This window comes from Papilio machaon, chromosome 5 (assembly GCF_912999745.1).
Source record: "Papilio machaon chromosome 5, ilPapMach1.1, whole genome shotgun sequence".
Taxonomy (NCBI): Eukaryota; Metazoa; Arthropoda; class Insecta; order Lepidoptera; family Papilionidae; genus Papilio; species Papilio machaon.
This window is the reverse complement of record NC_059990.1, coordinates 394,700-419,088: the sequence shown is the minus strand read 5'-3', so window position 1 is coordinate 419,088 and position 24,389 is coordinate 394,700. Positions and strand designations below refer to the sequence as shown.

Below are 24,389 nucleotides of genomic sequence, written 5' to 3'. Positions count from 1 at the left end.
ATATTAAAAAATACTTAGACCCACAAGGCGTACCTACATAGATATTGCTTTCCTTATTTATATGACTTTTGTTATCTTTGTTGTTTTAAAATGTGGGAAAGGTGGAATATGTTGTTATACGGGTTTTACGACACTGGAAACTCACTCTTATATTCGCTGGTCATAAGCAAGTCATAATGACATTGCAAAATAGTCACCGTGACGTTTGATAAGTTATATTGTAGGAGATTAAAAGAAGTTATCTTTTTAAAAGCAAGTGACACATGTTATGTACGCTATGACCGGGTAGTCGTCGTGATCGTTGCTCTGTACCTGTACGGTTCCAGAACATTCAGGTATTTATTTATTTATTTCTAAGAAGACCAACAGCCAGGTTAAAATTTAGATTACGTACGGTCAAGTTGGCGGTTGCAACTTTTATAGCGAATAGAGTTATATCTAAGGACTTACTAGCCAAAGTTAAAAAGTTGCGGAAATTCGTAGATTTTTAGTTATTGAATAGATAAAATCGTATTTTAGATGCGATTTTCCACTACTTTTGGAAATGGGCAAAGTCTTCATCTTATACAGTCTCACGTCATGTATTTTACTTAAGTAAATTTTAAAAAATACTCTATTTAATTCGATTTAAGTTTTTTAACACCTCATGGTCAATTCGATCGAAGCATTTGCTATAATCAGTGTGAACCACATCGACTTGCTTTCCTTTGTCCATCGCTCCAGTTATGAAGTCATTAAGGATGATGAGATTGAAAGTGGTGGACCGTCCTCGAAGGAATCCATGCTGAACTACTAAATGAATGTTTTAAAGCTGCGTATAGCTGATTGTATATTATCTTTTCGAGTACTTTAGCAAGTACACACAATTTTGAAACTGGTCTGTAATTGGTGACATCGGTTCTCGAACCTTTCTTATGAACAGGCGTAACATACGCACGTTTCCACAGTGTTGGGAAGGTACATTGAGACAAGGATTTTTTAAATAATAGCGTAACCGGGACAGACAAAGATTCGGCACAGTTAACCAAAAATATCGGCGGCAAATGGTCCGGGCCGGCAGATATAGTGGTGTCTAATGATTTTAGGTATTTCTTTACCGCAGCGTATTGTACTTCGATAGTAGCGATATCAGACAACGAATCGCAAGCAATGTTTTGGCGACGTGCATCGAAACATGCTTGTGGCGCATGAGAGCATGTTGAATTGAAGTAATTCGAGAATAAGTTGCACACTTCGATGCCGTTCGATGCCACTAGGTCGCCGTAGTAGGCCAACTCGGGGATTCTTGTTTCTGTTTTTTTCGTTTTAACGTATGTCCAGAAGTATTTAGGGTTTTTCTTAATAGACTCCTCTACAGTATTGAAATACCTGTCATAACACTTTGTCTCTAATTTCTTTACCCTATCCCTAAGTAGCTTATTACGTTTCGTAATCGGACCTGTTATTATATTTTTTAAATTACTTGAAGCATTTGTGTTTTTCTTTAATACATTTTTAAGTGCCGGGGTTTAATGGGCTTTCCTTTGGGATGCATGGGATTTTCTTTCATGTACAATAGTCTTAGGAATGTACTTGTCTGTTAAGTTATTAATAATTGAATAAAAGCAATCGAAACATTCGTCGACGTCAGTTGAGGTAAGTTCGTTATACCAATTGACGTTTGAGATTACTTCATTACTTGTGTCATATTTTCCCTTATTGAATAGATATTTCAATCTTGGGGCAGGCTTTAATATATGCACTTCAATGGTCGGCACGTAACAAATGATGGCCTTGTGATGAGGATCAATGGGAACTAAAGGTTCGTCACACTATGCGACCTTAACAAACTGATTTGCAAGGACGAGGTCCAATAATCTGCCGTGCATGTTGTATACGTGGTTGTACTGGGCGACGCCTAGCGTACTCATCGTGTCGAGCAGGGCGCACTCGTTCGCGCCGCTCGCGTGGCCGGTCAGCAGCGCGGCCTTCTCAACATCCTCGCTGCGCCATATGACGCCGCTCAAGTTAAAATCGCCCAAAATAAAAAAAAATGTTATTTATGTTATTAAACATAGAATGTTCTAATTTTTCCAAAAAATTATTTAACTGACAAGAAAATGATAGTCCAAAGTTTTGCGGACATAGATACAAAACACAAATGTTAATGTTATAACGTAGTCTACCGTCCGCATTTTTATCGATCGATAGAAAATTGTATTGATTTTGATGTTAGATTAGGTGACGTTCGAATCGCAGTTTATTTCCTGTGATAAGTGAACGTTAGCGATTACCACTTATTTTGCAAGTCACCTTTAGTCACGTGGACGAAAAAATCACCGAATAGATATCATAGTATTATAACTATCTAATCAATTATATTTTCCTTTATCATTATAAAGTAACTATGTTCTTGAATTTATAAATTTTCATATTCATTATTCGATTTACTTCTAAAATGATATTGAGCATATTAATTTGGTTTAGTCGTTTAGAAAAGAGGTATTCACAGGCGCAATAACACTCAAAGACCCATGTCAAGTTAAACCTAACCGGTATACCTATTCTTGAACGGTAAAAAATAACTTGACTTGGTTTTATATTTTTCAAGAAAGATTACACTTTACAATAATTTATTATGTTCATTAACTGATTTATTTGTAAAATGATTCTGCAGCCAATCCCATATAACAGGGTTGGAAAGTCTAGTGTAGACGCCGGGGAAGTTTCCTCGCGCGCAGCCCAGGCCCCACGACACCACTCCTATAAGCACGCCGTCTTGGACTATTGGCCCTCCGCTATCTCCCTGAAAGATACATTAGTTTATATTTAACTGGAGAAGTAAACAAACTTACTGCACCTCACCTGATGAGATGGACGGGAATTATGTGGCCCTCCGTCCGTGGTTCTTCACTTTGGCCTATTATTCGAGTCTTAAATACCTTACAGGTTCATAAGTTTTGTTAAAAGCATATTGTTTTTGAAATATAATCGACGGGCTATGTCATACCTGACAGGCGTCTGGCGAAGGTTGGCTAAAAGAGCCAGCGCAGAACATGGATGCCGGATCGATTGACTTTCTGTCGAGCCCCGAGCGCCGACACAACTTCATCGCGATAGTCTTTATGGTGGAGGACTGAAGATACGTCGCGCTGGGCCCGCCTTCCTGATATATAATTAGGAATGCTTTAACATAACCTAATCTCGAAGATAAATAAATCTATGTTCTTGGATGCTAAAACGTGTGCGATGGCGGATCTCTTTGCGTTAATAAATATTTGGGTAATTAAAAAGTCCTGGTGGATTAATGAAGATGAGCATGACAAATATGTTATAAATCATCGTAAAACAAGTTTTTTCTTGAACAAATATATACAATTTTACTAGTAAGTAATTACAACGATTCCCATATTTTTCTCTGCTATTTTTTGAAGGTTCACTTAGTGAGGACTTGAACCTTTGGCGGCGATTGTGTCGTTGGTGCGGACTTACTTAATATTACGAAATACACAGTACATGCTTCATGAACAAAAAGAAATATTTAACGAAAATAAATTACGCGCAGTTTTCCCCATCCCGACACTATAGCCGGTTGATCGGCCAGCAGCTTGGTCTCTTTGGCAACGAGTCCTATGGGCAGCACGCGTGCCGAGAATCGTAGCGGCGCATACAGCCGCACGAGGCCAACGTCGTTGCTCTTCGTCTTGCTGGCGTAACGCGGGTGAACGAAGCAATGCTTTACGTCGTACATCTCGCCCCCGTGGGTCTTCCACGACGAGCCCAGACGTACGCTCAGTTCACTGGCATGAGACCTGACGATAATGAAGGTGCTAGGGAAATCGTTTGTGTGAGGATTCAAATTCAAATTATTTATTACATTTAGCTGAAGCAAATTCACATTTGAAAACTAGTTGACTGCAAAGTCTCCTGTCTATTATAGAGGTATATTGTTCGTTTGTCTTTAGAACAGTTCTTAGTAGGTACTTCTAGACTAGACGGAGTATATATTATAGTTGCTGTTTTGTTTCGACCATTCATTACATTAACACAATTTCATGAAGCTCTAGCAAATATTAGGAAAGCGGATAGCGGAGATACTTGATAAGGCAATGCGCGGCGGTGAGCAGCCAGAGGTCGGTGATGATGGAGCCGCCGCAGATAGGGTAGGTCTTCTCTCGCAGCGACACCTGCCAAGGCACCGCCGCTATCGACGTGTTCTGCCCCGACACAATCCGCCGAGTTGACCCTACGTATGTAAAAACGGAAGCAAAAGAACTTAAAATAAAAAAAAATGTAAAATGTTTAGTAAATGTGTGTGTAATATGAATGTACTATGTGCTTGTAAAATATGCACCTGTTTACTTGATGATGAACAGCAAGTATTTTTTTATCATGAAAAAAAAACAGAAAGTGATTTTACTGCTTACCAGTGCGGCGTGCTCCTGTAAAAAAACAGTTTTGTAAAAAAAATATTTAGTGCTACTTTTTAAAAAGCAGACTTTTGTAGACTGTCTTGTAACGTGATGAATTAAGTGCCTCATTACTTTTTCTAGTTGTATGTCGAGTTGTTTGTTTGTTGTTGTTCTTATGCGATCCAAACCCATTTTATCAAATTGTAATGATTGCTTCAGTAGATGTTCCGAGTACTACAGATTTTTGCGAACGATGTAATGTGTCTTTCGATTTGATTTGTTGCGCGGCGTGTCATACGTGTACAGTCGGACTTTTGATTTTTAAACTAACAACCAACTATTGTTTGCAATCTTACCCATCAGGTTGTTTAACAATGTTGTGTATAATTCCTTATATTTATCACGAACCGTTTTTTGATTTAGAAATCCTATCAAGTCATTCTTATTATTTTCAGCTTCTTTTGCCAGCTGCGTGTAATCTATGGTGGTGCTGAGGTCTATCTCGTCACCTACTACAACGGCAAATAAAACAGCAATTGCTTGAAAACTTCCAAACACTTCAATTGTCATTCTGAATAGTTTTTTAATTGTCCAATATAACATGTGTATTCATTTAATTTAAATTTGCTTATAATGCTGATAAGAAAATTACATTTACAACGTTATCAATTATTCGAGTTGAAATTCAATTACAATTCGTCGTTGAAGGAAATATTAGTTGATCGTACAATTACAATAACTATTGGAATCGATTACACAAAGTTCGTTTTTCTTTATAAGAGAAGGGGCAAACGAGCAGCGGGAACACCAAGGTGATCATCGACGCCCAATGGACATCCGCATTACGCGTACTCGGTTGAACACACGCATCAAATGTTTTGCCTCACGTAATCCTATTACCTTTCGTACCTCTTTTATCAACGTCACATTGCACAGGTATACAAGGAGGAAAAAATGTTCATTAATGTATTCTGATTATATAAGAAAATATGAGAGCTTATTTGGAATAACTCGGGGAACTCTTCCATCAAGATACAATGGAGTTTGAGAGACCTTACTAAGACCATCATACAGAAAGCAAAGCATGTTGGCCGAAGTAAATAGATGACATTTTATATTTGAGATGTATTAGATATACTTACGTTTATGTCCCTACTTAGGCCGAAACCGACTCCAAAATAACAATAATTATACAATATAGACATGTTACAAGAAATAAGAGAACTTTCTTTAGAGTTTAGAGACACGCAAAATAGGCGCTTGTCGTGGAGTTGCGGAAAACTGAGCCCCTACTACTAACTACTAGAGTTTAGAGAGTTTTCATAACATTATTTTGTTTCTTTTTAGTGCATTTTGTTTGAAATTGTTTTTTTATGTTACTTTTGAGTGCATTTTGTTTGAGATTGTTTTTTTTTTTAAGTCGGCTATCGAATCGGTATATTTTTTTCTAAAAATTTTTATTTTATTTCTTAATTTTTAGTGAATTTGAAGTTACAATTACAAATTTCCTTAATACGAGTACGTATGAGGACATAAATAAGACAAATAAAGAAAAGGACTTTCCTATTTAATATGTGTGTACTTCAATTCAAAAACTAATTTAGAATGCAGCAGATAACCACTTATCCTTTAAACAATGAAATAATTATCAAAATCGGTATACAAATTGAAAATTAACGAACTAATACATCGTAGCGTGCCTTCAATTTTGTCCAGCCGCGCGCCGCACTAGCATTTTTCGAATGCGCGTAGTTTTTAATCATTTAATATCTTCCAAACTATTGATCCGAATTACACAGTTTAAAGGCTAATGTAATCTGCATTTAATACTCTAGCCTTCAAACATATTTATTTGGATAAGGATTCATATCGAATATAATATAATAGCGCCGTAAGCTTACGACGCTGTTTTTCGTGTGCATTTTAATCGGCGTTTGTTCACAATAACATGGTTTTTGTGAGCCATACATAGATGATAGATATATGCCACCAAAGACTTTTATTTAGCAAATTTAAGGATGTATAATTACTCCACACATCATTTTTATGTCGGTCACATAGTTTGACCTACGAAGCCTAGAAAGCAAAATTGTGCTTTTCATGTAGCATTTTTCGTTTCCGCGTAATTTTATTCTTACGATATCTCCTAAACTATTAGACAGAATGATATAGTTTTTGAGGCAAATATAATCTACATTAAATTCTCTTGATAATGAAAATATTTATTTACATAAGGGTTAATACTGAACTCGAATAATAGCGTCGGAAATAGGGCATGAATTTAATTGATGTTTCTGAAGAAAAAAATGGTTATTGAGATTATGATTATGAAATATTAAGAAAACTATAAAAGATAGATATATGCTATCGCAGATTTTTATTTAGGACATTTAAAGAGCTACAATTCGTCGATACATCATTTTTATGTAGGTCCTATAGTTTAGCCTACGTAAGCGCTGAAAGCAAAATTGTCCCTAATTTTCGCAACAAATTTTGAAGCTAAATTCAAAATCTACTAGTCTTCTAGTTATTTAAAAAAAAAAAAACAAAAAAATGCGACCTATCTGCAAGCACTTCCTTTCGATTAAAATATTTTTTATCAAAATCGGACCACCAGGGGAGGAGTTTCGCGGTAACATACATAAAAAAATACAGTCGAATTGATAACCTCCTTCTTTTTGAAGTCGGCTAAAAATAAATAGCAGTTTCAAATCTCAGTCTGAATTTTTATAGCAGGCGCTTATTTTAATTTATAAAATAACACATCCATATCTTTGTCTTGAAGATCTGATCAACATGGTAAATGACCTAACATTAATATTATTTAGCATTTTAAATAGTAGTTGGTTGATGCAGCAATCTACACCGAGCAGCTACCAATTTTACGACTAACTCATACCTACCTATGGTACCTGAGTATACCGCCGAGGAGGCCAACCTTTTAACTTTCAAGTTGATTCTTATCTATTCAATATCCTTATGACTCCTAAATACTATATAAACCTAAATAATTTAGAATAAATTCATTCATAATTCATGTCATGTACATTGTAAAATATAAACTCGAGAGCAACCGAAATAACGACATCTAGTGTTAAGTTATGTAACATTAGAGTATTCTTAACCACAATATGTTTTCAATATGTATATATTTACATTACTATATGTGCAAAGCTATATAAACGATTTTTGGTTTTCGCATATCACCAGATCTTGTCTTACGCTCTTGCAGATGATCGTTCAATCTTTATTAATAATAATTAAGTACATTGTAAAAATATTTCTGATTTGTGTACTGTTGTTATCAATTTATTATCGGACTGCGGGTTATATAAGTGTTTACACTCCTACGAAACGTGTGTCCGGAATTTGGACGACTCAACAACCAACAGCGGAACGAACGAATACTACAGAACTCAAACGACCTCAAGAACGCAAAGAAAACCAACCAAACATATACCAAAGTGTCAGCAATACGCGGGAAGTATATTACTAGCAAGACAAATTTTTAACAATCGCGATTTAACAAACATACAGCGCCATCTATTGTGCTGTAGCGGAAACGGCGCCAACATTCCGCCCACCAAGAACCTTGTTCTTTCCGCCCACCATGAGGTATTCGTGAGCGTCTTCGTGTAATTTAATATCTCTAGGTAACAAAATAATTTTGTTGATAGGCCTTGTTAAGATAGATGATTTACATTTCAATTTAACCACCCTAACAGCCTTGTCAGGTCCGGGAATCAGTTCTAGTATACGCGCCAACAACCATTTGGCTGGAGGTAAGTCGTTTTCTTTTATAATCACCAATTGACCGACATCTGGAGAAACTGAAGATTTTTGCCACTTTTGTCTTCTCTGTAGTCCTTGCAGATACTCTGTTGACCAGCGTTTCCAAAAGTGTTGCGTCATTTTTTGTACTAAGGTCCATCTATCTAATGCGCTTAATCTTGTATTCTCATGGTCTGGTTCAGGAATTATCATAGTTGCCTCACCAATGAGGAAATGAGCTGGCGTTAGTGGAAACAAATCATCTGGATTATCATTTAGTTGACAGATGGGTCTAGAATTTAAGCACGCTTCGACCTGTGATAGCAGAGTTGTCATCTCTTCAAATGTCAACGTTGAGTTTCCAACGACCTTAACAAGATGAGTTTTGGCACTTTTGACCGCAGCCTCCCAAAGGCCACCAAAATTGGGGGCTCTCGGTGGAATAAAGTGCCAAATAGTGCCTTCATTCGCTAATAACTCAACTATATCTTTCATACCACTTGAACAACGAATGTTAGCGTTATCCTTTAACTCCTTTGCGGCCCCTACGAAGTTTAATCCATTGTCACTCCAAACATCTGAACAATGTCCTCTTCTGGATATGAATCTCTTGAAAGCTGCAATAAAGCCTTTACTGGTAAGATCACTTACAACTTCAAGATGTACTGCTTTTGTTTTCATACAAATGAAAAGACAAATGTATCCCTTAAATGCTTTATGGCCTCTACCCTTAGATGTACGCAACTGTATTGGACCAGCGAAGTCGACGCCTGAAGTCTTGAACGGTCTGCCAGGTGTGATACGAACAGAAGGAAGTTCACCCATTTTTGGCTGTAGAACCATTCCTTTATGTCTCACACATACTACGCATTCTCTTACACACTTCTTCACTAACGGTTTTAATCCTATAATCCAATATTGGTTTTGCAAGAAATTCGTCATTAATCTATTTCCACCATGAAGCAATTTAATGTGAGCATCTCTGACAACCAGTGTAGTAAGGTGGTTGTGTTTGGGTAAAAGTATAGGATGTTTTATTTCTGAACCTATAGTAGCGCCTTGTAATCGTCCTCCGACTCTAAGTATCTGATTTTCGTCTAAATAAGGAGATAATGTCTTTAGTTTACTTCTTTTCTTCACCATACCGCTCTCTTTTAAGTCCCTTATTTCTTCCATAAAATCTTGTCTTTGACATAGTTTTATACACATTTGCATTGTTTCGTTTAATTCTTTAGTACTAAGGTAATCTGTGTATTGTTTTTCAGGTTTCAAAAGAAGGAATCGCCGACAATAGGTAAGTACTCTCTTCATTCTATTCAAAGTTGAAAATCGTTCATAAATGGGTTTTTCTTCTAGTTCGCACAGAAATGTTTTAACCCTTTGTTTTCTTTCTTCTAAAGTTGTAGTGTATGAGGCATTTGTTTGTTTATATTTATGTGTTTCTTTTAGCCAGGTTGGGCCTTGCCACCACAGTGATGAAGCAACAAGATCATCAGCTTGTATACCCCTCGAAGCTAGGTCTGCAGGATTGTCCCTTGAAGAAACAAACCGCCAAGCAGAATTGTCCAATAAGGTTTGTATTTCCGTGACTCGATTGGCCACAAAAGTTTGCCATTTAATAGGTTGTCCTTCTATCCAAGCTAATGTAACCGTAGAATCAGTGTATGCAAAAACCTGCCCCATTGGAATTTTCAAATGGATTGCGGCTTGATAAAGCATTTTAGCCAAAAGAAGAGCCCCACATAACTCCAAACGAGCAACAGAAATTTGTTTAAGAGGTGCAACTTTAGTTTTACTTTCCAAAAGCGTTATTTTAGGATTTCCATCATCATCTAACGCCTTGACGTAGACAACAGCTGCATAGGCGGCCGTGGAAGCATCGGCAAATCCATGAAGTTCGACGTTAGTTCTGATTTGGTAAGTATTAATCCAACGATCTATTTTAATACCTTGTAGCTTAATCAAATCATTTCTATAAATGCTCCATTCAGTAATTACATTAATAGGTAAAGGATCATCCCATTCAATTGACATCAGCCATAACCTTTGTAAAAATATCTTCGCAGTTACTATTACCGGAGCAAGCCACCCAAATGGATCGAACAAGCGTGCAATATCTGATAGTATTTTTCGTTTAGTTACTCGATCTTCAATGGGTGGTAAATTAACGGAAAATGTAAATACATCTAAATTTCTATCCCACACTAAACCTAATATTTTTATAATTTCATCAAACTTAATTTCATATGTTTCCTTCAAGTCCGGTTTGTTTTCACTAATTTTTGCCAATAACTCGTTTGAATTACTGCACCATTTTCTTAATTCGAACCCTCCAGTTTTTAGTAATGCATTCATTTCATTGTAAATCTCCATACCTTCCTCAACACTATAACAACCCGTAAGTAAGTCATCCATGTAAAAAGATGTTTTTGTGATTTCAGCAGCTAACGGAAATTCATTAATTCCATCTTCGGCCGTCTGTAAAAGCGTGCGTACTGCAAGATAAGGAGCAGCGGCCGTTCCAAATGTAACAGTAAGTAGTTTATATGATTTTAACTCTTCATCTGGACTATCTCGCCAGATTATTCTTTGATAATCCGTATGTTCTTCGGTAACGCGAATTTGTCTGTACATCTTAATTAATTCGCTGGTTAAAAGTTATGTAACATTAGAGTATTCTTAACCACAATATGTTTTCAATATGTATATATTTACATTACTATATGTGCAAAGCTATATAAACGATTTTTGGTTTTCGCATATCACCAGATCTTGTCTTACGCTCTTGCAGATGATCGTTCAATCTTTATTAATAATAATTAAGTACATTGTAAAAATATTTCTGATTTGTGTACTGTTGTTATCAATTTATTATCGGACTGCGGGTTATATAAGTGTTTACACTCCTACGAAACGTGTGTCCGGAATTTGGACGACTCAACAACCAACAGCGGAACGAACGAATACTACAGAACTCAAACGACCTCAAGAACGCAAAGAAAACCAACCAAACATATACCAAAGTGTCAGCAATACGCGGGAAGTATATTACTAGCAAGACAAATTTTTAACAATCGCGATTTAACAAACATACAGCGCCATCTATTGTGCTGTAGCGGAAACGGCGCCAACATTCCGCCCACCAAGAACCTTGTTCTTTCCGCCCACCATGAGGTATTCGTGAGCGTCTTCGTGTAATTTAATATCTCTAGGTAACAAAATAATTTTGTTGATAGGCCTTGTTAAGATAGATGATTTACATTTCAATTTAACCACCCTAACAGCCTTGTCAGGTCCGGGAATCAGTTCTAGTATACGCGCCAACAACCATTTGGCTGGAGGTAAGTCGTTTTCTTTTATAATCACCAATTGACCGACATCTGGAGAAACTGAAGATTTTTGCCACTTTTGTCTTCTCTGTAGTCCTTGCAGATACTCTGTTGACCAGCGTTTCCAAAAGTGTTGCGTCATTTTTTGTACTAAGGTCCATCTATCTAATGCGCTTAATCTTGTATTCTCATGGTCTGGTTCAGGAATTATCATAGTTGCCTCACCAATGAGGAAATGAGCTGGCGTTAGTGGAAACAAATCATCTGGATTATCATTTAGTTGACAGATGGGTCTAGAATTTAAGCACGCTTCGACCTGTGATAGCAGAGTTGTCATCTCTTCAAATGTCAACGTTGAGTTTCCAACGACCTTAACAAGATGAGTTTTGGCACTTTTGACCGCAGCCTCCCAAAGGCCACCAAAATTGGGGGCTCTCGGTGGAATAAAGTGCCAAATAGTGCCTTCATTCGCTAATAACTCAACTATATCTTTCATACCACTTGAACAACGAATGTTAGCGTTATCCTTTAACTCCTTTGCGGCCCCTACGAAGTTTAATCCATTGTCACTCCAAACATCTGAACAATGTCCTCTTCTGGATATGAATCTCTTGAAAGCTGCAATAAAGCCTTTACTGGTAAGATCACTTACAACTTCAAGATGTACTGCTTTTGTTTTCATACAAATGAAAAGACAAATGTATCCCTTAAATGCTTTATGGCCTCTACCCTTAGATGTACGCAACTGTATTGGACCAGCGAAGTCGACGCCTGAAGTCTTGAACGGTCTGCCAGGTGTGATACGAACAGAAGGAAGTTCACCCATTTTTGGCTGTAGAACCATTCCTTTATGTCTCACACATACTACGCATTCTCTTACACACTTCTTCACTAACGGTTTTAATCCTATAATCCAATATTGGTTTTGCAAGAAATTCGTCATTAATCTATTTCCACCATGAAGCAATTTAATGTGAGCATCTCTGACAACCAGTGTAGTAAGGTGGTTGTGTTTGGGTAAAAGTATAGGATGTTTTATTTCTGAACCTATAGTAGCGCCTTGTAATCGTCCTCCGACTCTAAGTATCTGATTTTCGTCTAAATAAGGAGATAATGTCTTTAGTTTACTTCTTTTCTTCACCATACCGCTCTCTTTTAAGTCCCTTATTTCTTCCATAAAATCTTGTCTTTGACATAGTTTTATACACATTTGCATTGTTTCGTTTAATTCTTTAGTACTAAGGTAATCTGTGTATTGTTTTTCAGGTTTCAAAAGAAGGAATCGCCGACAATAGGTAAGTACTCTCTTCATTCTATTCAAAGTTGAAAATCGTTCATAAATGGGTTTTTCTTCTAGTTCGCACAGAAATGTTTTAACCCTTTGTTTTCTTTCTTCTAAAGTTGTAGTGTATGAGGCATTTGTTTGTTTATATTTATGTGTTTCTTTTAGCCAGGTTGGGCCTTGCCACCACAGTGATGAAGCAACAAGATCATCAGCTTGTATACCCCTCGAAGCTAGGTCTGCAGGATTGTCCCTTGAAGAAACAAACCGCCAAGCAGAATTGTCCAATAAGGTTTGTATTTCCGTGACTCGATTGGCCACAAAAGTTTGCCATTTAATAGGTTGTCCTTCTATCCAAGCTAATGTAACCGTAGAATCAGTGTATGCAAAAACCTGCCCCATTGGAATTTTCAAATGGATTGCGGCTTGATAAAGCATTTTAGCCAAAAGAAGAGCCCCACATAACTCCAAACGAGCAACAGAAATTTGTTTAAGAGGTGCAACTTTAGTTTTACTTTCCAAAAGCGTTATTTTAGGATTTCCATCATCATCTAACGCCTTGACGTAGACAACAGCTGCATAGGCGGCCGTGGAAGCATCGGCAAATCCATGAAGTTCGACGTTAGTTCTGATTTGGTAAGTATTAATCCAACGATCTATTTTAATACCTTGTAGCTTAATCAAATCATTTCTATAAATGCTCCATTCAGTAATTACATTAATAGGTAAAGGATCATCCCATTCAATTGACATCAGCCATAACCTTTGTAAAAATATCTTCGCAGTTACTATTACCGGAGCAAGCCACCCAAATGGATCGAACAAGCGTGCAATATCTGATAGTATTTTTCGTTTAGTTACTCGATCTTCAATGGGTGGTAAATTAACGGAAAATGTAAATACATCTAAATTTCTATCCCACACTAAACCTAATATTTTTATAATTTCATCAAACTTAATTTCATATGTTTCCTTCAAGTCCGGTTTGTTTTCACTAATTTTTGCCAATAACTCGTTTGAATTACTGCACCATTTTCTTAATTCGAACCCTCCAGTTTTTAGTAATGCATTCATTTCATTGTAAATCTCCATACCTTCCTCAACACTATAACAACCCGTAAGTAAGTCATCCATGTAAAAAGATGTTTTTGTGATTTCAGCAGCTAACGGAAATTCATTAATTCCATCTTCGGCCGTCTGTAAAAGCGTGCGTACTGCAAGATAAGGAGCAGCGGCCGTTCCAAATGTAACAGTAAGTAGTTTATATGATTTTAACTCTTCATCTGGACTATCTCGCCAGATTATTCTTTGATAATCCGTATGTTCTTCGGTAACGCGAATTTGTCTGTACATCTTAATTAAATCGCTGGCTAAAACGATTGCGTACTGTCTCCATTGCAATATCAATGTACGCAAATCTTTTTGCAATGTAGGACCAATAAGTAAGGTATCATTCAACGAACATCCCTTTGATCCCTTTGCCGAAGCGTCGAAGACTATTCTAGTTTTAGTTGTGTCCTTATCATTTCGAATAACGGCATGATGAGGTAAGTAAATTGATTGTTTTGTATCAGTATTGGCTAGCTCCATATGACCCAAGTGTAAATATTCATGAATGACCTTAGTGTATTCTTGTTTCAAATTGTCATCACGTCTAAACCTCCTTTCCAGCTGTAAAAATCGAGATATTGCTATTTCCTTTGTCTCCCCGCACATTTTGACAGGATTCTCACAACCTGCTTTAAAAGGAAGATAAACCTTGTATTTGTTATCTCTTGTTTTCACTGTTGTATTTTTGTAAATGTTCTCACATTGTATTTCTTCCTTAGTGTGCTTTCGCTCTGAAACATTAGTATCACTTTCTATTTCCCAAAATCTTCGTAGTAGTTTATTATCACAATCACATACATGCATATTTATAACTATTTTAGGTAGTGTTTCAGATAATTTTCCTGACAAAATCCAACCGAGCCTTGTCTTTTGTGCAATAGCCCCTGTTGAGTTTCTCAGTAACCCGTCATCAATTATTTTGGCATAAGCCTCGGCCCCCAGTAAAATATCAATGTTGTTCGGCACATTGAATTCGGGATCAGCTAGAGCGATTGACTCGAGTTCAGGCCAGTTGCTCACTGTACTTTTATGGGTTGGTAAATAATTTGTTATTTTCTTTAAAACGTAGGCCCTTACGAATAAAGTGAATTGTGGTTCAATCCGAGAGCGTAATTCCAAATCAACTACGTACTTGGTACGCAATTTGCTCCCGTTACTAAGTCCGGAAACCTCACCGTTGACCTTTACTCTTTTAAGACCTGCTGACTGAACGAGGTCCTCAGTTACGAATGAGGCTTGAGACCCCTGGTCAAGTAGAGCACGGTAAATGTGTGTGTAACCATTCTTCCAAGAAACATCCACCAGTGCTGTCGCTAGCAGTACCTGACCAGATTGACTTACAAAATGGGTAGCGATGTCTTTGTTTTCAAGGTTGTCTATATTCTCATTAGGTGCTTGTTCTTCCGTTCTAGATTCACCCTTACCCGGATGTAGTAAAGAGTGATGTTTCCTTTTACATATATTACAACTTGTGCTTCTCAAGCACATTTTGGCACAATGATTAGGAATTAAGCAATTGAAACATAAGTTATTGGACTTTACAAACTCAATTCTTTGTTCTAGGCCTTGTCTCACAAAATCTTTACATTGAAAAATGTAATGATCGCCACTACAAAAGGTACATTTGAGCGAAGATACAGACGCTGTCGCGAGAAAAGATTTGGACTTATGTGACTTTGTTTGGTCTTCTATAATTTCCAATGATTTAAATCGAACTTCAAGAAATTGTGACAACTGATGGAAAGTCGGCATTTTGTCATTTTCTGAGGAAATATGCTGCTCCCACAACCGGTGACTGGTAGGATCTAGTTTTGTAACTGTAATGTATACTATTATGTCGTCCCAAGTGTCTGTTTGTATACCAATGTTTTTTAAAGAACTAAGACACTCAGACGTAGTATCCAGCAACTGTTTCAGAAAGTGACCAGATTCGTGGGTAAGTGGTTTTAGTCCAAATAATCTTTTAAATACGTAATTCGTAATGTATCTTTTGTTATTAAACCTTTTAAACAGTGTATCCCATGCTTGAGTGTAGTTTTCGTTTGTAACATTAATGCTCCGCAATAATTGCGCAGCCTCTCCGCTTACTAGGGACTTCAGGTAATGCAATTTCTGCACGTCGTCTAAACTTGTATTTTTGTGAATTACTGAAGTAAACAAATCCCTGAATGACGGCCAATCCGTGTAATTCCCCGAGAATGTCGGAATTTGAATCGTAGGCAGCCTAATATCTGTATTAGCACTAGTTCGACTCGGAGTAAGTGTATCACTTGCTGTAGTTTCTTTAACCAACTCATGTAATTTTTCTTTTAAAGATGATTTATAGTTGGTATAAAGTTCCTCTAATTGTTCACTTTTGTCTTGACTAAAATAATCTAATGTACTTCTCTGACCACGAAGAATCAAACCCAATAATTCTTCATGACCCTTAATAAATGAACAATATATTTTTTCTAATGTTTCAAGTCGCGTTTCTATGTAACTTGGTGTCACTCGAGACTTAGGTGATTTTAGGTAATTACTTTGGGCTTTCTGGATTTGTTCAATCCTGTCTTCTTGCAAATTGATTAACTTTTTAGCTTGCTCCATGACAAGCACTCAAATTAGACCCAACAAACAAAATTATAAAACTAATGGGCTGTTGTTTACTTGCTTAACCAGCTTAAAGTGAGTATAATTCACTGTACGCAAACCGAATTATTCATCTACGAGTGACAACGCGCTAAGTCTTATACAACCCACGATTGTTTGTAAACTTGTTTGCGTACACGAGATTGTTAACATAAAAAACCGACTTGAAACCTTAAAAGTCCAAATATGACTTAATACTCTTAGTCCGAGAATCCGGCTCGAAGGACCACTTGTTTACACTCCTACGAAACGTGTGTCCGGAATTTGGACGACTCAACAACCAACAGCGGAAGGAACGAATACTACAGAACTCAAACGACCTCAAGAACGCAAAGAAAACCAACCAAACATATACCAAAGTGTCAGCAATACGCGGGAAGTATATTACTAGCAAGACAAATTTTTAACAATCGCGATTTAACAAACATACAGCGCCATCTATTGTGCTGTAGCGGAAACGGCGCCAACAATAAGCTTGCGGAGTGTTTACGACTGGCAAACCTTCCACCATGTTGACGCTGGCTGTCGTGTTCGTGCTGTGCGTCGCCCTGTACCTTTACGGTACAAGAACTTTCACGTATTGGGAGAAAAAAGGAATCAAACATGACAAACCTGTACCATTTTTCGGCAACAATGCGCGTATGTACTTATGGAAGAAAAGTATGACACAAATTGGTGTGGAAATGTACTGGAAATACCCGAAGGAAAAGGTCGTGGGATTTTATCGAGCGATGCGCCCAGAACTTGTCTTAAGAGATCCAGAAATTATAAAACAAGTTCTCGTTTCAGACTTTGGACATTTTCACATGAGAGGTTTAAATACTCACCAAACGGTTGTTGAGCCCTTGGCAAAAAATCTTTTCCTTGCTGAAGGAGATCTCTGGAAATTGTTGAGGCAGCGTATGTCTCCAGCGTTTACCAGCGGAAAACTGAAGGCGATGTTCCCTCTCATCGTGGAGCGTGCTGAGCGTCTGCAGAACCACGCTATCAACGCACCGCCGACTGGACGAGTCCTGGACTCTCGGGAGATAATGGCGCGGTATACTACTGACTTCATCGGTGCTTGTGGGTTCGGCCTCGACATGGATTCTCTTAGTGTGGAAAATTCCTATTTTAGGAAACTTGGTATCGATATTTTTAAGGTAGAATTGAGTCAAATAATTAAACAAATGCTCAAAGAGATGTTTCCAGAAGCGTGCAAACATATGAAACTATTTAGCAAAATAGAAAATGACGCGAACGCCCTTGTCAAAAATATTCTGCAAAAGAGAAATTACGAACCATGTGGCAGGCACGACTTCGTCGATCTTCTTTTGGAATATAAGAAAAAAGGAAAGATCGTGGGCCAATCAATAGAAAAAATAAAGCCGAATGGCGTGCCTGAAGAAGTATCTTTGGAGTTAACCGAAGAAATAATTACGGCTCAAATTATGATCTTTTTCGCCGCGGGTTTCGAAACTTCATCTTCCTCTACAAGCTATACGCTGCATGAACTAGCATACAATCCTGAGGAGCAAAGGAAAGTACAAGAAGAAATCGATACAGTTTTAGCGAAATACGATAACAAGCTCTGCTATGATGCAGTTTCTGAAATGACTTACTTGCATTGTGCTTTCAAAGAAGGCATCCGAATGTTCCCATCGTTGGGTCACTTGGTAAGGAAGTGTACTCGTAAATGCACGTTCCCCGAGTTGGACCTTACTATTGACGAGGGCGTTTTAATATTGATACCAGTGCAGGCGTTGCACATGGATCCTCTGTATTTCGAGGAGCCAGAGAAATTCAAGCCAAGCCGTTTTTTAAGTAATTTCATAAACCCGATGACCAAGAACATATACTTACCATTTGGCGAAGGTCCCCGTGCATGTATTGGTAAGTTTACTTTGTTTGTTTGTTTTTTTTTATTCTGCAGTATTCAGTAAATATTTTACTTTCAAATACTAACAAAGTCTTGAAAATATTATTGTTCGAAAAACTGATATGCGTAAAATGTTTTATATTTGTCGTAGAAAGTATTTGCGGAATCAACACAACAACGGTTAAAAATGTACAGAAGTTAATTGATATACAAATGAGATTTAGGTTTGCAAGAATTAAACGAAGATAATATAATGTCTATAGCAAGCAAACTAATACTTTGTGATAAGTTGAGGAAATAATCAAATAATTAAAATGTCGCTACTTAAAACTTATAAGTATAAAATACTATTCCAGGTGAAAGACTGGGTCTGATGCAGTCGCTGGCTGGTCTGGCGGCGGTGCTGTCGTGCTACTCGGTTGAACCCGCGCCGCAAACGGTGCGCCAGCTTAAGGTTGATCCCACTTCTAATGGAGTGCAAAGTGTTATCGGTGGATTACCTTTGATGTTTAAGTTAAGAAGTAAGTAAGTGTTACACGTGTACTCCTATAAGATTTTGTTCTAAGTTTATGGAATGTCGTGTCTAATTGGTACTTACATTTGATAATATTGTATTAAATTTAAGTTTTATTTAGTCGCGTTTTAATTCTTATAAATACCCTCTATTGTTTCACTGAACTTTAAATAATTCATTTATAGTGGGTATTATTTATTTTTTATTAGCCTAAATAAATAAATTATTTTTAAGACTATATTTGGTTTTAATTTCTTACTTTCTATAGATGGGATATGTCAAAGTCCTTGTTTCTTTCTCCTTTCCATGTCTTTTTCGTCATTTTTAACTGTATATTTTCCCAGACGAATAAAGAGTTGAGGACTTGTTTATCATACTAATATTATAAATACGAATGTTTAGATGTATGGATGTTTGTTTGAAGGTATCTCAAGAACGGCTGAACGGATCTTGATGAAATTTGACATTGATGTAGTAGATCATAGTTTGGAAGAACACATAGGCTACTTATTATTTTTTTAATTCCGCTCGGACGGAGTCGTGGGCAGACAGCTAGTTTCATATAAAAGATGTAAAATACAACAAATCTATGAGCTATCTTAGTATATTATTTTTACTTCTGATGACCTTCAGTTGTCATATAATTTAATTTAATATTAACCTTGTAGCTGACATTCATCATGACTTTAAATGTTTATCGCCTAGTCATGATGACTAAATACGTGTCCAGACTGAACAGGTTTACCTGAGGATTAAGCCCGCTACACATCCTACGTTTTAAATTTTAAATGTCAGTCAAACTGTATACAGATCTCAGTTTTACCTACGCACGTAGTTATGATTGAACTGGACAGTTTCACACTTTAGTTAAAACTGAATGTGTGTAGCGGGCTTAACCCGTGTAATATAATTTTGGAGAACATTGAATACTTAAGTATAATCACTAATAGGTTTTCATCTCAGCAGTGTTAAGTATTTTTCAACAAGATATCTATTCTTAAAAAGGATCGAGATGCTCAAGTTTCAATAACTTAATTTTCCTTCCTAATCAATAAAATGAATGAATGAATGTTAGAAACAAAGTAGCAGAAAAGCAAAATAAGTTGTAATCTACATCACAAAAATATCCATAAAATGCTTCTTAATTTTTTTGGTAGAAGTGAGGATAAACAGGCCGCAACCTCTCCTCGACCTTTGTTTCACTCTTTACCTTTACTTCCTACACACGACGCAGTCCTAGTCCTTTTGTTCATGTTGATTTGTATGAAAAAATATCTGCTGACACAAACTTATATCACCTTAAATAATACCTACGAGATGGACCGAAGACTTGATCAAGGTTTCGGATTTGCGGTGTTTGCAGGAGACAGGACATACCAAAGTTTTTACTCTGAATTAAAGTTTCTCTTGGAGAATTACAATTAATAAGATTTCAATTACATTTACTATTTTGGGTGACCGTGTGAGACCGTGTTTCATAACTTTGTAGATTTATAACGTAAATTTATGATAAGAACTTAACAATATTATTTACTAACTTTTACCCGCGACTTCGTCCGCGCGGAATAAAAAAAATGCACACAAGATAAAAAGTTCCTATGTCCGTCTCCTAGTTCTAAGCTACCTCCCCATCAATTTTCAGCTAAATCAGTTCGACCGATCTTGAGTTATAAATAGTGTAACTAACACGACTTTCTTTTATATATATAGATTTTACAGTGGTAGACGCTAGCACAGCAACATCTGTTTCAAGAAAGAGCCGGCTCACCCGGTGCAGTACCCGGATCACACAGGAGACAGGCGTGAAGTGAAACAATGCCGCGTACACTCTGATGAGTGCGTGCCCGAGGCAGTATCAATTTTAGTCTGCCATTTGTTGATCGAATTATTAATTGACCACTTGAGAAGACTCGCTTTCTATATCAAATATTCGTAGTCCACAAAACCACAGATCTCTTGCTGCCACATAAGACCTTTTTTTTCAGGGTAAAACCAAACAGTTATATATATACCCCTATATAAATATATACCCCTCCTCTGAACCTCGCCCGGCGCACACGCGGTGTTGCGTTTGCTATAGCATGCGTCAATGTGCTACTGTAAACGACTGCTGTAGCATTGGTATGCAACGTGAAAGAAATACAAGAGCAATCGTAAAAATACCATACAAAAAATTAGTGTCAAACTGGTGTGACTGACTGCCCGTATCCGTATTTGTTAGAATGATTACAAGAAATATTTATAAACAAATAATCTCCTATCTTGTATATTTCCTATCTTGTATTCTCGGGAATAGACATGATCAACGGAAGACTAGATATTCCTTGGTTAAAATTATCGACGATTTAACTTATCTCTACTCAAAGTAGCTAGTAGCTAGAGGGCTACAATGTTTTTTTTTTAAATTATTTTAACGTTTTTTCAAAAATCTTGAAAAGTTATTGATAAATTCATATATTTAAACCATGATCTTGATTCAATAAACTACACGTAGCGCGCGCTGCGTTCTCACACTCTATACTCTATTGGAATTAAACATTTGTGGCAAATTTTATCATTGATAAAATGAGTATCATAGAGAATATTATAGAGAAATAGCAATCGAGATAACCGCTAATAGTTTTATTTATGGGGCCTCGAACAACTTCCGGCCCTACTAAGAGACTTTATGATTCTTTTCAGACGACTTTTAGAAGGCCAAAATGAATATACAAAAATTAAGGTGAATTTACCGGAAGTTTAAACTGTCACGATAAGACCCATATTTTATCCCAATATAGGTTGTGCTGCTCATGCAGATTATAGATTTTTTCATATAACAAGGTGGCAAACGAGCGTGCGACAACCTGAATTCGCCGAAATAGCGAAGCGACCGTTGCTCATGGACATTTGCAATTGCAGATGGGTTGCCTACCTTTAATCGACAGAGAAGCGGACGCACTGAAATAGGATATTTCCCCTTCCTATGCGTCCTTTCCTAAGCCAAATCAACTTCCCCTACCCATCATTTCCTTATAAGAAAAGGAACGTGGACCAAAATTAGGCCTCCGGCACGCACACTCAACAGACGAAACGCGGAGTTGCTTCCACTTGACGCCTGTCTCCTGTGTGTCGTGGTATTTCACCAGTCGACCCGGCCCATTCGTGCACCCAACAAATAATGTTGTTGCGGGATCTACCACTGTTAAAATAGTTATTGCTAGGTGGTGACATTGGTCATCCTAAAGGCCCCACTGCTATCTAAAACGAATATAAACTGGACAGTCACGATGACTAGTACAATTGTTATATTGACGTAATTTTGGACTTTACTTGCGATAATATAATTATTTTATCAACATTAATACACGTACATAAATAACAAAAAGTAATAATTAAAAACAATAAATAACTATGACTTGTATAATTAAAACCCAAAAACACCACTGATTATATTCACACGGAAGAAATAGAATCAAATGATACCTGATTTCTGATTATTCAGTCGGTGACTATGGTATTTTACATATATAAAAGAATACACCTTTACAATCTTTTTTTTTTTTTTTTTTTTTTTTTTTTTTTTTTTTTTTTTGCCTCTACCTCTAACATGTTGGTCAGAGTCTATATTCACTATTCTCATTCATTCCAGTTCTCTCTTTTATTCTGCTCGCACTTTTATTCTGCATACTATATTCTTTCTTTCATTCATCCGCTTTTATTCCTGTTCGGGTGGGGTTCCCGATCTAATCTATTCTATCTATGTTCTACTTATTTATTCTGATTGCAGGTAATAAAACACAGCTTCTTAAATCTTTATTCATCAACCAGTTAAATGCTTACTTTCTAACTTAATTTGCTAACAACTTATTTACAGGATCTTTTAAAGTCTTATTTTTCTACTTCTCTATTGGATACCCAGTCTATATAATCTTATTTTACTAATCATGTTTATTTTATTTACAGGTGCAGTGTGTGTAACACTCCGGATTTCCTAAAAGGTAAGGCACTTATTTTTTAGCTTTATTTTATCTTATACTACTAACAACATTTTACTCTTTTTTTTACAGGATTCTATTGAACAGGTAAGTATACTTATTATTAAAGGTCTTATTCTACTTTATCTTATCTTACTGCTATTTCTTTTCTCTATACTTCTATGCTTATAAATAATATATATAATAATATTATTGCAAGCATCATTAATACGCTTATATTTTATTTCTTATTTACTACTTTTCTACTTAGTCGCTTTGCAGTACTCAAAAATCTCCTTTTATATTTTCAGCTGTTATTGCCCCGCGAATATAATCATTATATTGGTTTGCAATACTACCTCCATTTCCCATATTCTCGCTTTTGAATTCTGTCTGTGGGCAGTAATTTGTGCTGTTTACTGTTGCCTTATATTTAACTATATTTAAATACTTGGCAAAACTACCGCTACCCTGCCCACTTTTTATTTGTATTCTATTTGTTATTATTTTCGCTGTTGTTTTTGTCCTGTTCTCATCAGCCGGTAAATTTGCCTTAGTTATCCCTTTTTTCAGGTTATTCCGGGAGATTTTGGCGGTGTTTTGGGTGCCCTGGGCGTCTTTAACAGTAGGCGACAGTTGAACGCGCAATCGTGTCCCACTTTTTCCGGATTGGACAATTGCGGTCGAAACTATTATGGTTGGTTTCCGTGAGTTTTGCCCTATGGCAGTTTTGACACTTGGGTGGTATCCCTGCTATTATGTCCGCGCAGTCTGATCGCAGGTGTGGACCTCCGCAGTGACTGCACAGGTCTGTCGTGTCCGTGCAGAAGCGCCTGCTATGTCCGAAGCCCAGACACCGAGTGCACTGAATTAATGGTGTTTGATCCTCCACTTTAATTCGCTGAAGGTCAATGTGGGCATATCCTTTCTCCACCGCTTTTTGCCAAGTCAGTGGCGACACCGCTACCACGATATGGCTTGTGTGTGGATTCCTAGTTTTCCTTCTATATTTAATTTCGATCCTGTTTTCCTCTTCATCGAGGGAGCCAAAAATACCCCGATTTTGATTTTTCAGTGCTTTCTGTATGTCTTCGTCCGTGTTGATGTTTAGGACGTCTCTGAGGAGCAGCATCGGGTCTTTGTTTTTGACCTCCTCGACGCTGAGGTCTTTGGCTGTGGTTTTGAGTCTCTCCTTCATCTTCTCCCTTTCCTCTTTAGATCGGAATCCCATTATAATTTTCCTATCTTTTGCCTTTCTAATCCTTTCCACTCTCACCCAACCTTCCTTTGCGTCTGCTGTCTTCCGAACCTTTTCTAGCACCTCTTCCCCCGTGTCCATTTCGTTATTAGAAGTGACAACTATGGAATGTAGCGTCACTTTCTTTGGTGTTTCCTGTGTATTTTTCTTCCCATTTTTTGTGATATTGGCATATGTATCTGTTTGTGTAGCCAATTTCTCGCTGAGATCCGTAATTTTCTTGTTGTTTTCCAATAGTAGCCTTGAATTTTCCTCTAGTTTACTTAGAAGTTCTTCGTCAATTTTGCGG

The 24,389-nt window shown here is 37.0% G+C and overlaps 4 protein-coding genes across 4 annotated transcripts; 1 reads left to right on the top strand and 3 right to left on the bottom strand.

Moving 5' to 3' along the window:
• Positions 1–2,586: 2,586 nt before the first annotated feature.
• LOC106707354 (trypsin delta) lies at positions 2,587–4,961 on the bottom strand. The gene is made up of 6 exons (XM_014503523.2): positions 4,748–4,961; positions 4,407–4,421; positions 4,078–4,225; positions 3,539–3,791; positions 2,990–3,145; positions 2,587–2,785 (listed from the first exon to the last, which is right to left on the bottom strand). Exons 1-6 carry the CDS (start codon positions 4,959–4,961, stop codon positions 2,603–2,605), a joined length of 969 nt encoding a protein of 322 aa, XP_014359009.2. The 3' UTR covers positions 2,587–2,602.
• Positions 4,962–7,934: 2,973 nt separating this feature from the next.
• LOC123721006 lies at positions 7,935–8,987 on the bottom strand. Its single transcript, XM_045677992.1, has one exon. It carries the CDS (start codon positions 8,985–8,987, stop codon positions 7,935–7,937), a length of 1,053 nt encoding a protein of 350 aa, XP_045533948.1.
• Positions 8,988–11,001: 2,014 nt separating this feature from the next.
• Positions 11,002–18,959, top strand: LOC123720902 (cytochrome P450 6B6-like). Its single transcript, XM_045678161.1, has 3 exons — positions 11,002–11,056; positions 16,988–18,386; positions 18,729–18,959. Exons 2-3 carry the CDS (start codon positions 17,024–17,026, stop codon positions 18,899–18,901), a joined length of 1,536 nt encoding a protein of 511 aa, XP_045534117.1. The 5' UTR covers positions 11,002–11,056; positions 16,988–17,023; the 3' UTR covers positions 18,902–18,959.
• LOC123721005 lies at positions 11,265–12,317 on the bottom strand. The gene has a single exon (XM_045677991.1). The coding sequence runs from the start codon at positions 12,315–12,317 to the stop codon at positions 11,265–11,267; it is 1,053 nt and encodes a 350-aa protein (XP_045533947.1).
• Positions 18,960–24,389: the final 5,430 nt, after the last annotated feature.